The sequence below is a fragment of the Salmo salar genome, chromosome ssa19, assembly GCF_905237065.1.
Source record: "Salmo salar chromosome ssa19, Ssal_v3.1, whole genome shotgun sequence".
In the NCBI taxonomy this organism is placed as follows: Eukaryota; Metazoa; Chordata; class Actinopteri; order Salmoniformes; family Salmonidae; genus Salmo; species Salmo salar.
Window position 1 is genome coordinate 77,781,871 of NC_059460.1, and position 16,758 is coordinate 77,798,628.

Below are 16,758 nucleotides of genomic sequence, written 5' to 3' on the forward strand. Positions count from 1 at the left end.
TTTCAAATGTTTACTAATAACGTGCAACACCTCGCAAGTTCCCCCAGAAACTTCGCAAACGTGGAAGGAAGGTACTGCACATAATTGGAGCATGCACTGGTGTAAGTACACGAAATCAGACAGGAGAGGGCAAAGTTTCGCCATTTTTGCACTGCAGTGCACATTGCTGTACAGAGGTTCATTTTCTAGAGAAAAATAAAGTGCTTAACCACACGTGAATAGGCGTTAGAAGTACCTTTGGCTTAACCACCTATAGAGTACCACAATTTGAGTTCCAATACCCATAAAACCTGGCAAACAGGGAAATGGTTCCAATTGTTGTTCCACCATTCATTTCTCCCATAGGGGATTTTAGAAACACTTAAAATAAGGGCTTTGTTTCATGTAGGCTTACTCTGGTGTGATGTTTTGATAACCTTCTAAATCTCTCTCGGACAAGGTGCCTTTTATCAATATATTCATCTGTATTTTCCCCCAACTAATGAAATGCTAATTAGCTGCTAATGTGGCTATCATAAAGAACTACAAATGTATTTGTTTTTTTATTTAACTAGGCAAGTCAGTGAAGAACAAATTATTTTTTTACAATGACTGCCAACCCCGGGCCAAACCCTAACCCGGATGACGCTGAGCCAATTGTGCGCCGCCCTATGGGACTCCCAATCACAGCCGGCTGTGATTCAGCCTGGATGCCTCTTGCACTGAGATACAGTGCCTTAGACCACTGCACCACACTGGAGCCCATGATGATGCCATGACGATCAGGACGAGACTGCCGAATCTAGGCAAAGGTAAGAATCTGTGGATTAATTATCTAATGTTAGCTAAATGTAGTCATTAATAAATTGCCAAAATGTCCTGAAATGTACCTGTTTCTTAAAATCCCCTATGGGGAAAAATGAATGGTGGAAAAACGATTGGAACATTTACATTACATTTACATTTTAGTAATTTAGCATACGCTCTTATCCAGAGCGACTTACAGTAGTGGAACCATTTCCCTGTTTCACCATTAGGTTTTATTGCTATTACAACACCTCCACTGTGGGCCTCTACTCCTCTCTGACTAAATCTACCTTCTCACAAATCTTTCAAAGATTTGTACCATACGATAAATCATGACAATTTTATCTATGCATCTTATGATATGCCATTTAGCACAGGCTTTCATCCAAAGAAACTTAGTCATGCATATATTTAACATATTGTATGGTTGGTCCCGGGAATCAAACTCACTATCCTGGCATTGCAACCGCCACGCTCTGCTAACCGAGCACCGCCACGCTCTGCTAACCGAGCTCCAGACCACCACGCTCTGCTAACCGAGCTCGAGCACCACCACGCTCTGCTAACCGAGGAGCACCACCACGCTCTGCTAACCGAGGAGGACCACCACGCTCTGCTAACCGAGGAGGACCACCACGCTCTGCTAACCGAGGAGCACCACCACGCTCTGCTAACCGAGGAGCACCACCACGCTCTGCTAACCGAGGAGCACCACCACGCTCTGCTAACCGAGGAGCACCACCACGCTCTGCTAACCGAGGAGCACCACCACGCTCTGCTAACCGAGGAGGACCACCACGCTCTGCTAACCGAGGAGGACCACCACGCTCTGCTAACCGAGGAGCACCACCACGCTCTGCTAACCGAGGAGCACCACCACGCTCTGCTAACCGAGGAGCACCACCACGCTCTGCTAACCGAGCTCCAGAGGACCACCACGCTCTGCTAACCGAGCTCCAGAGCACCACCACGCTCTGCTAACCGAGCTCCAGAGGACCACCACGCTCTGCTAACCGAGCTCCAGAGGACTATATTGACCATCTTCCGTCAATAATTATATAGAGTAATAATTTATACTGTTTTCTCAACAGCAAACTGTTTAGTCTTTGTCCACCACACATTCAATTCAGAGCTCACAACTTTTTTCAGGTTTATTTTTTAACAAAAGATGTTAATCTTGCATTTATACAGTTTAAGGCATCATGCACACACAAAAAAAGCTATACAAAAGCGTACGCTTATTTTACCTAAAATCTTAATAGGCTCTAACTTTTTTTTTTTTTTATGGATTTGCTGGTTAAAAATAAGACTATAGAAATATGGCGTTAGCTGGCATGTCAGTGAATCTAAAAGCAGGCTTTGTGCCCCACCATAACCTGCTGTCACAGTGTTTGTAAACATGGCTTCAGCAAAATAGATCTGAGATAGAGGGCATGCTTTGAACATTGGCAGAAGTCCCCCGGAAGCATGCAGTTATTTGTCCTAAATGATATGTACAATGCAGGTTTACCTTAAAACAAAGATAGTCAGGCCTTTACCATTATCAAGATAAGATTCAGATATTAAACAAACATTATGAACAATGACAGACAGTACGTAATGTTGTTATATCCTAACCCAGAGACCCAGTCCACTTGTGTTTTGGTCATCTTTATCCAGGAAGACATGTTGTGGAGGTGGGAAGGATTTGGCTTTGGCACAATTGTGTCCAGTTGTGCTCTTGGCTTTTCTATACAACGTTGAAAACCATGGATAAATACTGTTCATAGGAAACCTGGATCCAGCCGTCTTGGTCCGTGTCGTACCTCCTGAATACGTCGGTCAACCTCTGAAAGTGACAAATGAAAAAGAAGAATAAAAAAATGAATAATATTACAGTGGATCTAGAGAGCCGTAGATCTCGACTTAAAACATACTAGCCAGTACAGATGCCATTTTTGTTAATAAACCCTGTCCACTTTCCCAGACAGATTAAGCCAAGTCCAGAACTAAAAAAAAAAAAAAAAAAAAAAAGGAGATTATCCATTGAAAGAGTTTAGTCCAGGATTAGGCTTTATCTGTGTCTGGGAAACCAGACAAAAACATCTTAATTAATGTACAGACAACAGTATGGCCAGGAAAAAAAAACACTGACCAAGGTCAGACATCTAATTTGAAAAGAGTCTCTAAAATGTCATGTACATAAATGAAAAGATGCCATGTTGAACGAACCCAAAGTCCAATCTCAATATGGGCTGTATATACTGGGCTGACATTACAATGTAGGCTACACAACCAGCGGTCCATTCCAGACTGCTAAACCCCCAGCGGGGCGCTACACAACCAGCGGTCCATTCCTGGGCGCTACACAACCAGCGGTCCATTCCTGGGCGCTACACAACCAGCGGTCCATTCCTGGGCGCTACACAACCAGCGGTCCATTCCACAGAGCTACACAACCAGCGGTCCATTCCTGGGCGCTACACAACCAGCGGGGCGCTACACAACCAGCGGTCCATTCCGGGGCGCTACACAACCAGCGGTCCATTCCGGGGCGCTACACAACCAGCGGTCCATTCCGGGGCGCTACACAACCAGCGGTCCATTCCGGGGCGCTACACAACCAGCGGTCCATTCCGGGGCGCTACACAACCAGCGGTCCATTCCGCAGCGCTACACAACCAGCGGTATGTGCACAGTAAGCCCATTAAAACGGTTACCTGTAGAACAATACAACACTGGATGAAGTCATCGAAGGCCACTTGTCCCTTCCTCTGACGATCAAACTTCTCTATGAGAGTGTTGTAGAACTGGTCTGAGAGACGATACCCTGGGCAGAAGGACAGAGAACAGTCAACATCACAGAAACACATCCTTGTTCAACAACCCTTACCCAATGTGTAACATCCATAGGGCTTTATCCTGCTCATTTCAGAGGACAAAGCACTACTTCACTACTTCATTTTAGGACAAAATAACAATGCATGTCTACATCTACACCACAGGAGGTTGGTGGCATCTTAATTAGGGAAGACAGGCTTGTGGTAATGGCTGGAGCGGAATCAGTGGGACGATATCAAATACATGAAACTCATGGTTTCCATGTGATGATACCCTTCTATTCTCTCCGTTCCAGCCATTTTTATGAGCCGTTCTCCCCTCAGCAGCCTCCACTGATCTACACAACTATTTTGGCACATACTTTATCCAGACTCTTTATCCAGACTCATGAATGTTGACCTTACGGAAGGGCATTAGAATATCAGGGCTGACCTTGTGAACCACATACATGCAGCGGTAGGCCCTCCATCAGTATGGTCAAACAGGGAAAGCATACTGCTCACCGAATCCAGTCAGTGCCTGCTTCAGCTCGTTCTTGTCGATGAAGCCAGAGTTGTCTCTGTCGTAGGTGCGGAAGATGTTCTGCCAGTCCGTGATGTACTTCCACACACCCGCAAACTCATTGAAGTTCACCCCTCCTTTGTTCTCCCTGTCAAACATGGCTGTGAGAGGGAAGCAAATAGAGGAGACATGAGTGAGAGCAAGTAGGGGTCTGTTCAGTACAGTGCAACATATAAAATAACATTCTGATAGAAATACACTTTGTAGAATAGGTATGTTTTTTTTCTGTCTTATAGAATCGGGCACCATGTCATCTTCATTCATTACATTTCTACCTGAAACATCCTGAATTCCTGAATAGGTCTAGACCCCTGAGAACTACAACTAAGAAGAAAGAGCAGCTGGGAAGTGTAGTTCAATGTTGGACCACTAACACAATGGACTAAGGTCTCGCATGATGTGTTATGACATAGAGTTATAGAAATCTTGCCTGTTTGAACTCTCCCCTGCGGTTTAATCCAATTACATCCTAACAAAGGGCTTCATCACATGGAAGGTCTGGATGGCCATTTGAATACAACAGATTTACACAGTAGGCTCCAGTACAGTGGGAAGCAATGGGGGATTATTGTGAGCTTTAAAATAACTTAATAGAAAACTAGTTGTATTTTCTGTGAGTGAGTGAGTGAGATATAGATATATATATATATAATTCCACTACACTTCTCGGGCCTCCAGAATGATGCAGTTGGTGAAGGTGTATTTAAGTTTGTTAACCAATCAAAACGGTCAGTGGGTGACTATAGACGGATATGCCTTTTGAGACAAACACACACGTTTGTGGGAAAGAAATACTCCCTTTTGCTGATAGCTGCATGCACAGGAGGTTGGTGGCACCTGAATTGGGGAGGATGGGCTCGTGGTAATGACTGGAGCAGAATGGTATCAAAAACAAACACATGATTTCCATAGTTTCCATGTATTTGATGCCATTCAATTAACTTCATTCCTGCCATTATCATGAGCCATTCTCCCCCCAGCAGCCTCCACTGGCTGCATGCTTCCAATTAACTGGGGAGCTGGGTTGAAATGTGTCACTGCACAAAAACGTTAAGGAAATGGGTTGCTATGGGCAAAACATATCAACAATGCTAGTCCAACAGGACAATATAGGCTTGTCGTTGTGCAAGTTTGTTTGTGTGTCAAGGGTCAATGAGAGACAACTACTCACATATGATTGATCGGACCGTCACTGGGTTGAATGGGGTCCATGTACCTAGAGAGAGAAGATAAGATAGGTGAAACAAATGAGGAAACAAATACAGCTGGACTGGGTCTGGGCTGGGACCACTTTGGTAATACAGCTTGGGTGGGACTGGTTCTGGACTGGTTTAACAGCTGGGTGGGAGTGGCTTGGACAGGGACTTGGTCTGGACTGGTTTTACAGCTGGGTGGGCCTGGCTGGGACAAGGACTTGGTCTGGACTGGTTTTACAGCCTGTGAGACAAAGCTTCCTCTGTGCAGCACACACACTGGGCCTTCTCACTGTGTGGCCCGGTGCTCACTCATGAAGAAGGAGCAGGGACATGGAAGAAAAAACTAAAAAACAGGGTGACTGCAACGCAGCTCCCCACGGGAGAGGCTCAGTGAGAGAGCAGCTACCCCTCGGGAGAGGCTCAGTGAGAGAGCAGCTACCCCTCGGGAGAGGCTCAGTGAGAGAGCAGCTACCCCCACGGGAGAGGCTCAGTGAGAGAGCAGCACCCCCACGGGAGAGGCTCAGTGAGAGAGCAGCTACCCCCTCGGGAGAGGCTCAGTGAGAGAGCAGCTACCCCTCGGGAGAGGCTCAGTGAGAGAGCAGCTACCCCACGGGAGAGGCTCAGTGAGAGAGCAGCTACTCCCACGGGAGAGGCTCAGTGAGAGAGCAGCTCTCCTCGGGAGAGGCTCAGTGAGAGAGCAGCTACCCCACGGGCGAGAGAGAGCTGCTACCCCACGGGAGAGGCTCAGTGAGAGAGCAGCTACCCCACGGGAGAGGCTCAGTGAGAGAGCAGCTACCCCACGGGAGAGGCTCAGTGAGAGAGCAGCTACCCCACGGGAGAGGCTCAGTGAGAGAGCAGCACCCCACGGGAGAGGCTCAGTGAGAGAGCAGCTCCCCCACGGGAGAGGCTCAGTGAGAGAGCAGCTCCCCCACGGGAGAGGCTCAGTGAGAGAGCAGCTCCCCCACGGGAGAGGCTCAGTGAGAGAGCAGCTCCCCCACGGGAGAGGCTCAGTGAGAGAGCAGCTACCCCACGGGAGAGGCTCAGTGAGAGAGCAGCTACCCCACGGGAGAGGCTCAGTGAGAGAGCAGCTACCCCACGGGAGAGGCTCAGTGAGAGAGCAGCTACCCCACGGGAGAGGCTCAGTGAGAGAGCAGCACCCCCACGGGAGAGGCTCAGTGAGAGAGCAGCAACCCCACGGGAGAGGCTCAGTGAGAGAGCAGCACCCCCACGGGAGAGGCTCAGTGAGAGAGCAGCTACCCCTCGGGAGAGGCTCAGTGAGAGAGCAGCTACCCCACGGGAGAGGCTCAGTGAGAGAGCAGCTACCCCTCGGGAGAGGCTCAGTGAGAGAGCAGCTACCCCACGGGAGAGGCTCAGTGAGAGAGCAGCTACCCCACGGGAGAGGCTCAGTGAGAGAGAGCTGCTACCCCACGGGAGAGGCTCAGTGAGAGAGCAGCTACCCCACGGGAGAGGCTCAGTGAGAGAGCTGCTACCCCACGGGAGAGGCTCAGTGAGAGAGCAGCTCCCCACGGGAGAGGCTCAGTGAGAGAGCAGCTACCCCACGGGAGAGGCTCAGTGAGAGAGCAGCACCCCACGGGAGAGGCTCAGTGAGAGAGCAGCACCCCACGGGAGAGGCTCAGTGAGAGAGCAGCACCCCACGGGAGAGGCTCAGTGAGAGAGCAGCACCCCACGGGAGAGGCTCAGAGAGAGAGCAGCTCTCCACGGGAGAGGCTCAGTGAGAGAGCTCTATAATAAACACATCAAAAGACACTCATACATGTTTGAATTGAAACATAGTAACACACTCTCACTTACTAGGAACTGCTCTAGGCAGGCTAAAAACAGCATGTGCAAGGTTGAGCTCGACCTTGAGACAGAAAAATCACCCTTCGCCCCTTTTCCTCTCCGACACCTAGTGGAGGCAGGGGGCTGAGCACTGAGCCACAGAAGCAAGACAATCTGCTCCTAGCCAAACATTTCATTTTAGTCATTCAGCAGCCGCTCTTATCCAGAACGACTTACAGTAGTGAGTGCATACATTTATCCTACTCTTTCATACTGGTCCCCCGTGGGAATGGAACCCACAACCCTGGCATTGGGTGCACCACACTCTACCAACTGAGCCACATGGGACCTAGCCTAATTGTACATGTTTCCTGTCAAAGCCAGACATGATTGAATAATAACACAGAACAGTCTGTTCATGAGGCGATTCAGGATGAGTCAATGCAGGAGTTAGTTATTAGTAGATGGTCTAGATTTCCTTGGCACATAGGTAGACCTGCCATTCAAACTACTCAGCACAGTGAATGCAATGCTGCCGATTTCAGTAACCTCTAGAGTGGTGGGCTCCGAAACCCAAAAATGTATCAAAGAACATAAATATCAGTCTGGGTACATTTTGGCAGGTGCTTGGTGCAGACAGAGCAGGTGCTAAGAGGATAGTTAAATATGAAGACCTAGCTAAAAGGCTCCGGCACCTATAAAAAAAATCCCTTTAATGAAAGACTGGTGATGTACGGCGGGGTGGCTATCTCTTTCTCATCAGGGAGTTGCACTGAGAAGAGAAGAGAGGAAACAAGGTGGAAGGGGACGATGAGAGTGGGGAGAGGCGCCAAAAGAGGATCGATAAGAGAAGAAAGGAAAGGAGGAAGATGAGCGGAAACAAGGGAAGACGAGGGGGAAGGGGATGATGAGAAGAGGTGAAAAGAGCAGTTTACAAGAAGAAGAAAAGAGAACGAGGAAGGGAACAGTGAGGTCTGGGTGACAGTGAGGTCTGAGTGACAGTGAGGTCTGAGTGAGTATCAGAGTGACAACACCATGGGCATGGTCAGTGAAGCGCACGGCCGAGGACGGGGCACAGCTTGCATTCAGTCAGCAGCTTGGTCAGTCACACAGTCTCACTGGCACAGCCTCATCATGACACAGCCCTACTAAATGAACTGGACTAACTGTGTGTGTGAACACAGCTCGTGCCTGCCTGCCTTCCACGCAGCCTAGTCATCAGTATTCTGAACCAGGGCTACTGCCAGATAACAGCTTCTTTCATCGCTCCCAAGACTCTTTTTCAGTGTCCAAAAACAGTCAGAGAAGAATATCCATTCAACCCTTTTCAAAGTCCTCGATCGATTCAAAATGTTGAGGTTCAGAATAAATTGTTATTATTAACATGGTCTCAAAGTTTGCTTTGCTGGAACAAGTGCCCAAAGGTAAACATGATGTTCAGTCATGTCACTGACTCAATCCTGAACATATCTCGCCATCCTGCCTGGTGGGAAGACTAACGGCATGTTGCGCTCATGGCGTTGGCTAAGCCACTCCTCTCTGTCATATCTCGACAACAAGAGTGTGTTGAGTTGATTATCAGGTGGTAGCTGTCGTCAGACACTTCCTGCTTCATACAGGAAGTACTCTCCCTGTGTCATCAGATGACCTTTTCCCCTGATGGGTCGGCCATTTTGAGGTAAAAACAAAACATTTGTGTACATTTCAAGTCCAGACCACCAACTTTCCTCACCTCTCAGTCCTTAACCAGGTGTTGGAATGAGAGAAGGAAGCAGTGTTGAGGTCGATAGGAGAAAGAACGTACCGTTCGATAAAGCCTGCTGCAGCTCTGTGTCTGATATCACGGCGCTCCTGTCCTTGTCCACTCTGGGGGGAAACAAGACAGACAGACGGTATTAACACACAGTAGAGCCCTGTTGAAACCCTACAGCCACGCTGTAAGCCCCTTGTCAGAATCTCAACACTCCATTCAATGAGTGCGTGTGTGGGCTGGTCTCGGGACGGGAGGGACGACGGCTCGTGGGGGATGGTGACGAGTGTCGTTTTACAGGAACGCCCGTGCCACCATCACAGATCAGTGAAAGGTGGAAAATGAAACCAAAACTAACCAACCGCATACAAACAGCGTGATGACGCGAGTTACTAGTGCTATACTCCTGTGTGATGTAATAGCCAGATTGTTGGCAAGAGGGCTATTATTGTCTGTTTGTGCAGTCTTGCCAGCAATGTTTGGCATGACAACAAGCATAGGAGTTGGGTACAGTGCAGCATAAACAGATCTGGGATCAGGCTAGCTATTATATTTTGAGTGCAATGCCAAAGAAAGGAGGCTTTTCCATTAAGGGAAAATAGATAAGATGCACTGAACGTTTTCGTTTTGAATTTACAATAGACAAATATCGTATTCGATTGTAGAATCTCTGAAACCATACCCATGCGCTATCTGTCACAGAAGTGTTGCATCACAAACTAATTAGCCTAATTTGTAAAATCGTGTTCCAGTTGAACAGTATAAGAATGGCACAAGCGTTCTATTTAGAAGCGAGAGACATTTTGTGGGTTGAACATTAACAGAAATAAGAGGCTTTGCCTTCCAGTTCTGGAATAACCTTCTCCTCTGTGAAATGAAGGGCAATCATCCCATCCTGAATGACTCACATAGCAACATCTCAAACCCAACAACACACCAACTAAACCGCAGTCTTTGCATAGCAAGACAGGACAAAACCTGTTTCCATGAAGGCACACTTTGTGACTTCCTACAGACTGTAAAAAGATAAAGGTTGGTCAGAGGGGGGTACCTAACATGAAACACTTTTAGAGTAGGGTCTGTGCTGTGTCCAACTACACACTGTCTACTTCTTGTTTTTCCCTCCCTCTACCTCAGGTTAACTTACCTCACTGGGTTTTACATAACTGAGGTGAAGTGGGAGAGCATCATTATGATTCATTTTCCTGGCCTGAAGCGGAAGTTGGAACCATCTGCCGAATGGTGTTCAGAACAGATCCTAAAAATTATCTGTACACAGCACAGCAGCCATTGGAATCTTAACATTTCCCCAATCTGTCTCAGTTTTTCCTATGAAGCAATTCAAGTTATGACAGGCCTGGCAGAACATAGTCTTCCAATCAAATGGTTTAGCAGTTTATGTCATGCTGGCTCTCATGGTAGGGGGAAGGTGTAGCCCTTCTGAATAGGAGACTGGTTTTCAGCCGACATGACCCTAAACCATTGCTTATTCACTAACGGCAGACAGTGAAAGCAATTGTTTGTATCGTCACATATCAGAGATGTTGACCTGGGCCTAGATCCTAGACTGATCCTTTGCTGTTCTATTCTAGGCTGTCTTTGTGGCCCACATTGTTGACATGCCAGTGTTATGGAAACTGATGATCATATAGGTGGAGAGTGGAAAAGGAACATTCTATGACTCAAGCCAAACATAAATGCTATGAAAGGCCCAAATTACTAGTGACTCATGCATTTACACTTTGACCACTCAAGTCATATGACCCAGTGAGTTGCTTGGATGTGGAGTGTGTGGTGAAATACAGATAACGAGAACTAGGTCTTATCTGGCTGTTATAAATTATTCAACAAGGTGTTTCAGGTCTTGCGTGCCTCCAGCATTTTAATGTTGTGAGAAAGCAAAGCACCATGGGTCCTCTGCAGTATTACATAACTCAATACTACCACCAGGGACAAGAGCAACTTCCTATTTTTCTACTACAACCTTATGCCAGCTCTTTTCAGTTATGACTGTATGTAAGTTGTCAAGCCCGCTCTCTTGTTAATTCTTGTAAAATAAAGTTCCTTCAAAGCCATTCTCATTGGATAACTGCCCGACCAAATAGAAACCGATAGTAAATTATTTTCATTATTTTAATGTGATACCATTGCCTAAATCAACTCCAGGAAGTCCATTGAACAACATTAAGGCCTTGTATTTGTGTGTCAATAAAATGTCATAATGCTAGAAAGTAAAATAGGAAGAGAGAAAAAAAACCTGCTTACTAGAGCCAAATAATATTTTATTTTCTTTGCAAAATTTTTTAAAAATAATTAAAACCAGTCTGTCAAATACATGTCCTCACGGAAACATGGTTGTAATATGAAAACAATAACTTTATATGCGAAACGAACATAGTGTGCTATTATTATCTCTGCCAATTATGCGCCGTGGCAGCAGTTTTCAAAATGAAGCTCTAACCAAAGCAGAGTATTTCGATAGCCACGAAAGACGTCTTTTCCCTCACCTCTGAAATATATTCCAAAGAAAACCTTGATCCGGTCCCGGCGCTGCGTTGTTGTATTGTTGTTGTTGTTGTTGTTGTTGTTGTTGTTGTGGAGCTCCTCTATACGGACTACCAGAATTATATGCCATTTTAAAACCTTTATAATTTGTGCTACACTACCCTATACTCGTTTTAATCTGACACTGACGTTCGGTCGACACAAGTTACCACAGCCACAAAGTCATAACTATGGCTAAACCCCGCCCATTTCTACAATTTATCTTCTTAAAATAGGATTTTAAACCTAACCTTAACCACACTACTAACCTTATAACTAACCCTAAGCATAAATGAAGACCAAAAAGCACATGTTAGTTTTCATGACATTTTACAATAGAGACAATTTTGACTGTGTGGCTGTGGTAACTAGTGCCGACCTGACATTACTCGCGCAGAGGCGTGGCATGTAACCACTTCCCATAAGAAACGTGGACACGCCACAGAGCTCCATCCTGAGTGGGTTACTCCAAAATTACTCTACTTTCAAACGTTTTGATTGGTCTTCTGCCCGGCCCAGTGATATACCAATGAGGGAGTTCGATTAAACTCAACCGCGGTGGGTACACTGGCCCCGTGACGTGAACGGGTAACAGCGGAGTTTTTGGGAAGTCAGATGTTTTATTTATTTAAGTAGGCAAGTCATTAAAACATTTTTTTTTTTTAACTAGGCAAGTCATTTCGGAACAAATTCTTATTTACAATGACGGCCTACCCCAGCCAAACCCTAATCCAAACAACGCTGGGCCAATTGTGAGCCACCCTCCCAATCACAGAAGATTGTGATACAGCCTGGAATTAAACCAGAGTCTGTAGTGACACCTCTAGCACTGAGATGCAGTGCCTTAGACCACTGCACCACTTGGGAGCCCTAGCCCCAGATAAAATATTTTAATCAAAATAAACCACTTTTGCATGTGAAAACAAAATCCTTCTCATTAATCCACGTGTAACCTATGTCACTTTTGTTTTGAGCCAATTTCGCTGGGGCACCTGGCTCACGCCGGGAAGGCAGCCCAGTTCCAAAACAAATGTAAACACTTTTCACGCACTAAAAACTCAAATCACCTTAATGCATTCTTGTGTGAATTTCAAAATCCCTTTTTGCTGGAGAAGCACAAAAAGTAAAACACCATGCTGTTTTAAACATTGACAAATCTTCTTAACACCAAAAACAAAAGTAAAGTCATCTAAAAAGTAGCAACATAATTAAATGTTTAAGATTTAAATGATTTCCAATATGATAAATATGATTTTCACTTCTAAGAACTAAAACAGCTAGTTACATCCGAAATGCTGTTGACCTGTATTTGCTTTTATCTTGGACCAGTACACTCTCTGTGATTGGTCAAAAGCCTAAACGTTGTCAGTCTAAGTTTGGCGCCAATTTCGGTCATGCTCAATGATGCTCTCTGTGGAGAATTCTTTTTTTATTTTTTCTTTCACCTTTATTTAACCAGGTAAGCAAGTTGAGAACAAGTTCTCATTTACAATTGCGACCTGGCCAAGATAAAGCAAAGCTGTTCGACACATACAACAACACAGAGTTATACATGGAGTAAAACAAACATACAGTCAATAATACAGTAGAAAAATAGGTCTATATACAATGTGAGCAAATGAGGTGAGATAAGGGAGGTAAAGGCAAAAAAGGCCATGGTGGCAAAGTAAATACAATATAGCAAGTAAAACACTGGAATGGTAGATTTGTAGTGGAAGAAAGTGCAAAGTAGAAATATAAATAATGGGGTGCAAAGGAGCAAAATAAATAAATAAATAAATACAGTAGGGGAAGAGGTAGTTGTTTAGGCTAAATTATAGATGGGCTATGTACAGGTGGAGTGATCTGTGAGCTGCTCTGACAGCTGGTGCTTAAAGCTAGTGAGGGAGATGTGTTTCCAGTTTCAGAGATTTTTGTAGTTTGTTCCAGTCATTGGCAGCAGAGAACTGGAAGGAGAGACAGCCAAAGGAGGAATTGTCTTTGGGGGTGACCAGAGAGATATACCTGCTGGAGCGCGTGCTACAGGTGGGTGCTGCTATGGTGACCAGTGAGCTGAGATATGGTGGGACTTTACCTAGCAGGGTCTTATAGATGACCTGGAGCCAGTGGGTTTGGCGACGAGTATGAAGCGAGGGCCAGCCAACGAGAGCATACAGGTTGCAGTGGTGGGTAGTATATGGGGCTTTGGTGACAAAACAGATGGCACTGTGATAGACTGCATCCAGTTTATTGAGTAGAGTGTTGCAGGCTATTTTGTAAATGACATTCCCGAAGTCGAGGATTGGTAGGATGGTCAGTTTTACGAGGGTATGTTTGGCAGCATGAGTGAAGGATGCTTTGTTGCGAAATAGGAAGCTGATTCTAGATTTAATTTTGGATTGGAGATGCTTAATGTGAGTCTGGAAGGAGAGTTTACAGTCTAACCAGACACCTAGGTATTTGTAGTTGTCCACATATTCTAAGTCAGAACTGTCCAGAGTAGTGATGCTGGACAGGTGGGCAGGTGCGGGCAGCGATCGGTTGAAGAGCATGTATTTTGTTTTACTTGTATTTAACCTGTTGAGGTGTAGGGGGCAGTATTTTCACGGCCGGATGAAAAACGTACCCAAATTAAACTGGTTACTACTCTGGCCCAGAAACTAGAATATGCATGTTATTAGTAGATTTGGATAGAAAACACTCTGAAGTTTCTAAAACTGTTTGAATGGTGTCTGTGAGTGTAACAGAACTCATATGGCAGGCAACAACCTGAGAAAAATCCAAGCAGAAAGTGGAAAGTCAGAATTGTAGTTCTTCTTTTGATTCTCTATCGAAACTACAGTGTCTGTGGGGTGACGTTGCACTTCCTAAGGCTTCCATTGGCTGTCAACAGCCTTCAGAAAGTTCCTTCAGCATTCTCCTGTCACTGGGCAGAGTATAGTAGCTCAGTCACTGAGTGAACTGCCTGGAGACAAAGGGATTGGATATGCGCGATCCCGCGAGTACGCCGTTCTTTCTTTTTCTTCTTGAATGAATACGCTATTGTCCGGTTGGAATATTATTGCAATTTTACGTTAAAAATACCATAAAGATTGATTTTAAACAGCGTTTGACATGCTTCTAAGTACGGTAATGGAACATTTTGACTTTTTGTCTCTGGTACCGCGCTCGCGCGTTATGCCTTTGCATAAGTGATCTGAACGCACAAACTAAACGGAGGTATTTGGTCATAAATATGGATTATTTCAAACAAAAACAACATTTATTGTGGAAGTAGCAGTACTGGGAGTGCATTCGGACGAAGATCAGCAAAGGTAAGAGAATATTTATAATACTAATTCTGAGTTTAGGTGACCCCGAACATGGCGGGTGTCTGTATAGCTTGCTTTGATGGCGAGCTATGTACTCAGAATATTGAAAAATGTGCTTTCTCCGTAAAGCTATTTTAAAATCTGACACAGCGGTTGCATCCAGGAGTAGTCTATCTATAATTCTTTAAATAATTGTTATATATTTTGTCAACGTTTATGATGAGTATTTTTGTAAATTGATGTGCACATTCACCGGGTGTTTTGGTGGGAATACATTTTCTGAACATCACGCGCCAATGTAAAATGCTGTTTTGGGATATAAATATGAACTTTATCGAACAAAACATACATGTATTGTGTAACATAATGTCCTAGGAGTGTCATCTGATGAAGATCGTCAAAGGTTAGTGCTTCATTTTGCTGTGTTTTGGGTTTTTGTGACACATGTCCTTGCTTGGAAAATGGCTGTGTGATTATTTTTGTCTATGTACTCTCCTAACATAATCTAATGTTTTGCTTTCGCTGTAAAGCCTTTTTGAAATCGGACAATGTGGTTACATCAAGGAGAAGTGTATCTTTAAAATGGTGTAAAATAGTTGTATGTTTGAGAAATTTGAATTATGACATTTTGTTGTTTTGAATTTGCCGCCCTGATATTTCACTGGCTGTGTCCCGCAGGTGGGACGCTAGCGTCCCACGTAGCCCATAGAAGTTTTAAGAGCAGTTGGAGGCCACGGAAGGAGAGTTGTATGGCATTGAAGCTTGTCTGGAGGGTTGTTAACACAGTGTCCAAAGAAGGGCCAGAAGTATACAGAATGGTATCGTCTGCGTAGAGGTGGATCAGAGACTCACCAGCAGCAAGAGCGACATCATTGATGTATACAGAGAAAAGAGTTGGCCCAAGAATTGAACCCTGTGGCACCCCCATAGAGACTGCCAGAGGCCCGGCCATCCGATTTGACACATTGAACTCTATCAGAGAAGTAGTTGGAGAACCAGGCGAGGCAATCATTTGACAAACCAAGGCTACTGAGTCTGCCGATGAGGATGTGGTGATTGACAGAGTCGAAAGCCTTGGCCAGGTCAATGAATATGGCAGCACAGTATTGTTTCTTATCGATGGCGGTTACGATATCGTTTAGGACCTTGAGCGTGGCTGAGGTGCAACCATGACTAGCTCTGAAACCAGATTGCATAGCGGAGAAGGTGCGGTGGGATTCGAAATGGTCGGTAATCTGTTTGTTGACTTGGCTTTCGAAGACCTTTGAAAGGCAGTGTAGGATAGATATAGGTCTGTAGCAGCTTGGGTCAAGAGTGTCCCCCCCTTTGAAGAGGGGGATGACCGCAGCTGCTTTCCAATCTTTGGGAATCTCAGACGACACGAAAGAGAGGTTGAACAGGCTAGTAATAGGGGTTGCAACAATTTTGGCAGATCATTTTAGAAAGAAAGGGTCCAGATTGTCTAGCCCGGCTGATTTGTAGGGGTCCAGATTTTGCAGCTCTTTCAGAACATCAGCTGACTGGATTTGGGAGAAGGAGAAATGGGGAAGGCTTGGGCGAGTAGCTGTGGGGGGTGCAGTGCTGTTGACCGCGGTAGGGGTAGCCAGGTGGAAAGCATGGCTAGCCGTAGAAAAATGCTTATTGAAATTCTCAATTATAGTGGATTTATCGGTGGTGACAGAGTTTCCTATCCTCAGTGCAGTGGGCAGCTGGGAGGAGGTGTTCTTATTCTCCATGGACTTTACAGTGTCCCAGAACTTTTTTTGAGTTTGTGTTGCAGGAAGCAAATTTCTGCTTGAAAAAGCTAGCCTTGGCTTTTCTAACTGCCTGTGTATATTGGTTTCTAACTTCCCTGAAAAGTTGCATATCACGGGGGCTGTTCGATGCTAATGCAGAACGCCACAGGATGTTTTTGTGTTGGTTAAGGGCAGTCAGGTCTGGAGAGAACCAAGGGCTATATCTGTTCCTGGTTCATAATTTCTTGAATGGGGCATGCTTATTTAAGATGGAGAGGAAGGCATTTAAAAAA

General features: G+C 45.4%; 1 protein-coding gene across 1 annotated transcript; it reads right to left on the reverse strand.

Moving 5' to 3' along the window:
- Positions 1–1,919: 1,919 nt before the first annotated feature.
- On the reverse strand, positions 1,920–11,648 carry LOC106579627 (programmed cell death protein 6). Its single transcript, XM_014159725.2, has 6 exons — positions 11,403–11,648; positions 8,950–9,011; positions 5,339–5,383; positions 4,110–4,268; positions 3,486–3,595; positions 1,920–2,614 (listed from the first exon to the last, which is right to left on the reverse strand). Exons 1-6 carry the CDS (start codon positions 11,528–11,530, stop codon positions 2,516–2,518), a joined length of 603 nt encoding a protein of 200 aa, XP_014015200.2. The 5' UTR covers positions 11,531–11,648; the 3' UTR covers positions 1,920–2,515.
- Between the last annotated feature and the right edge of the window lie 5,110 nt (positions 11,649–16,758).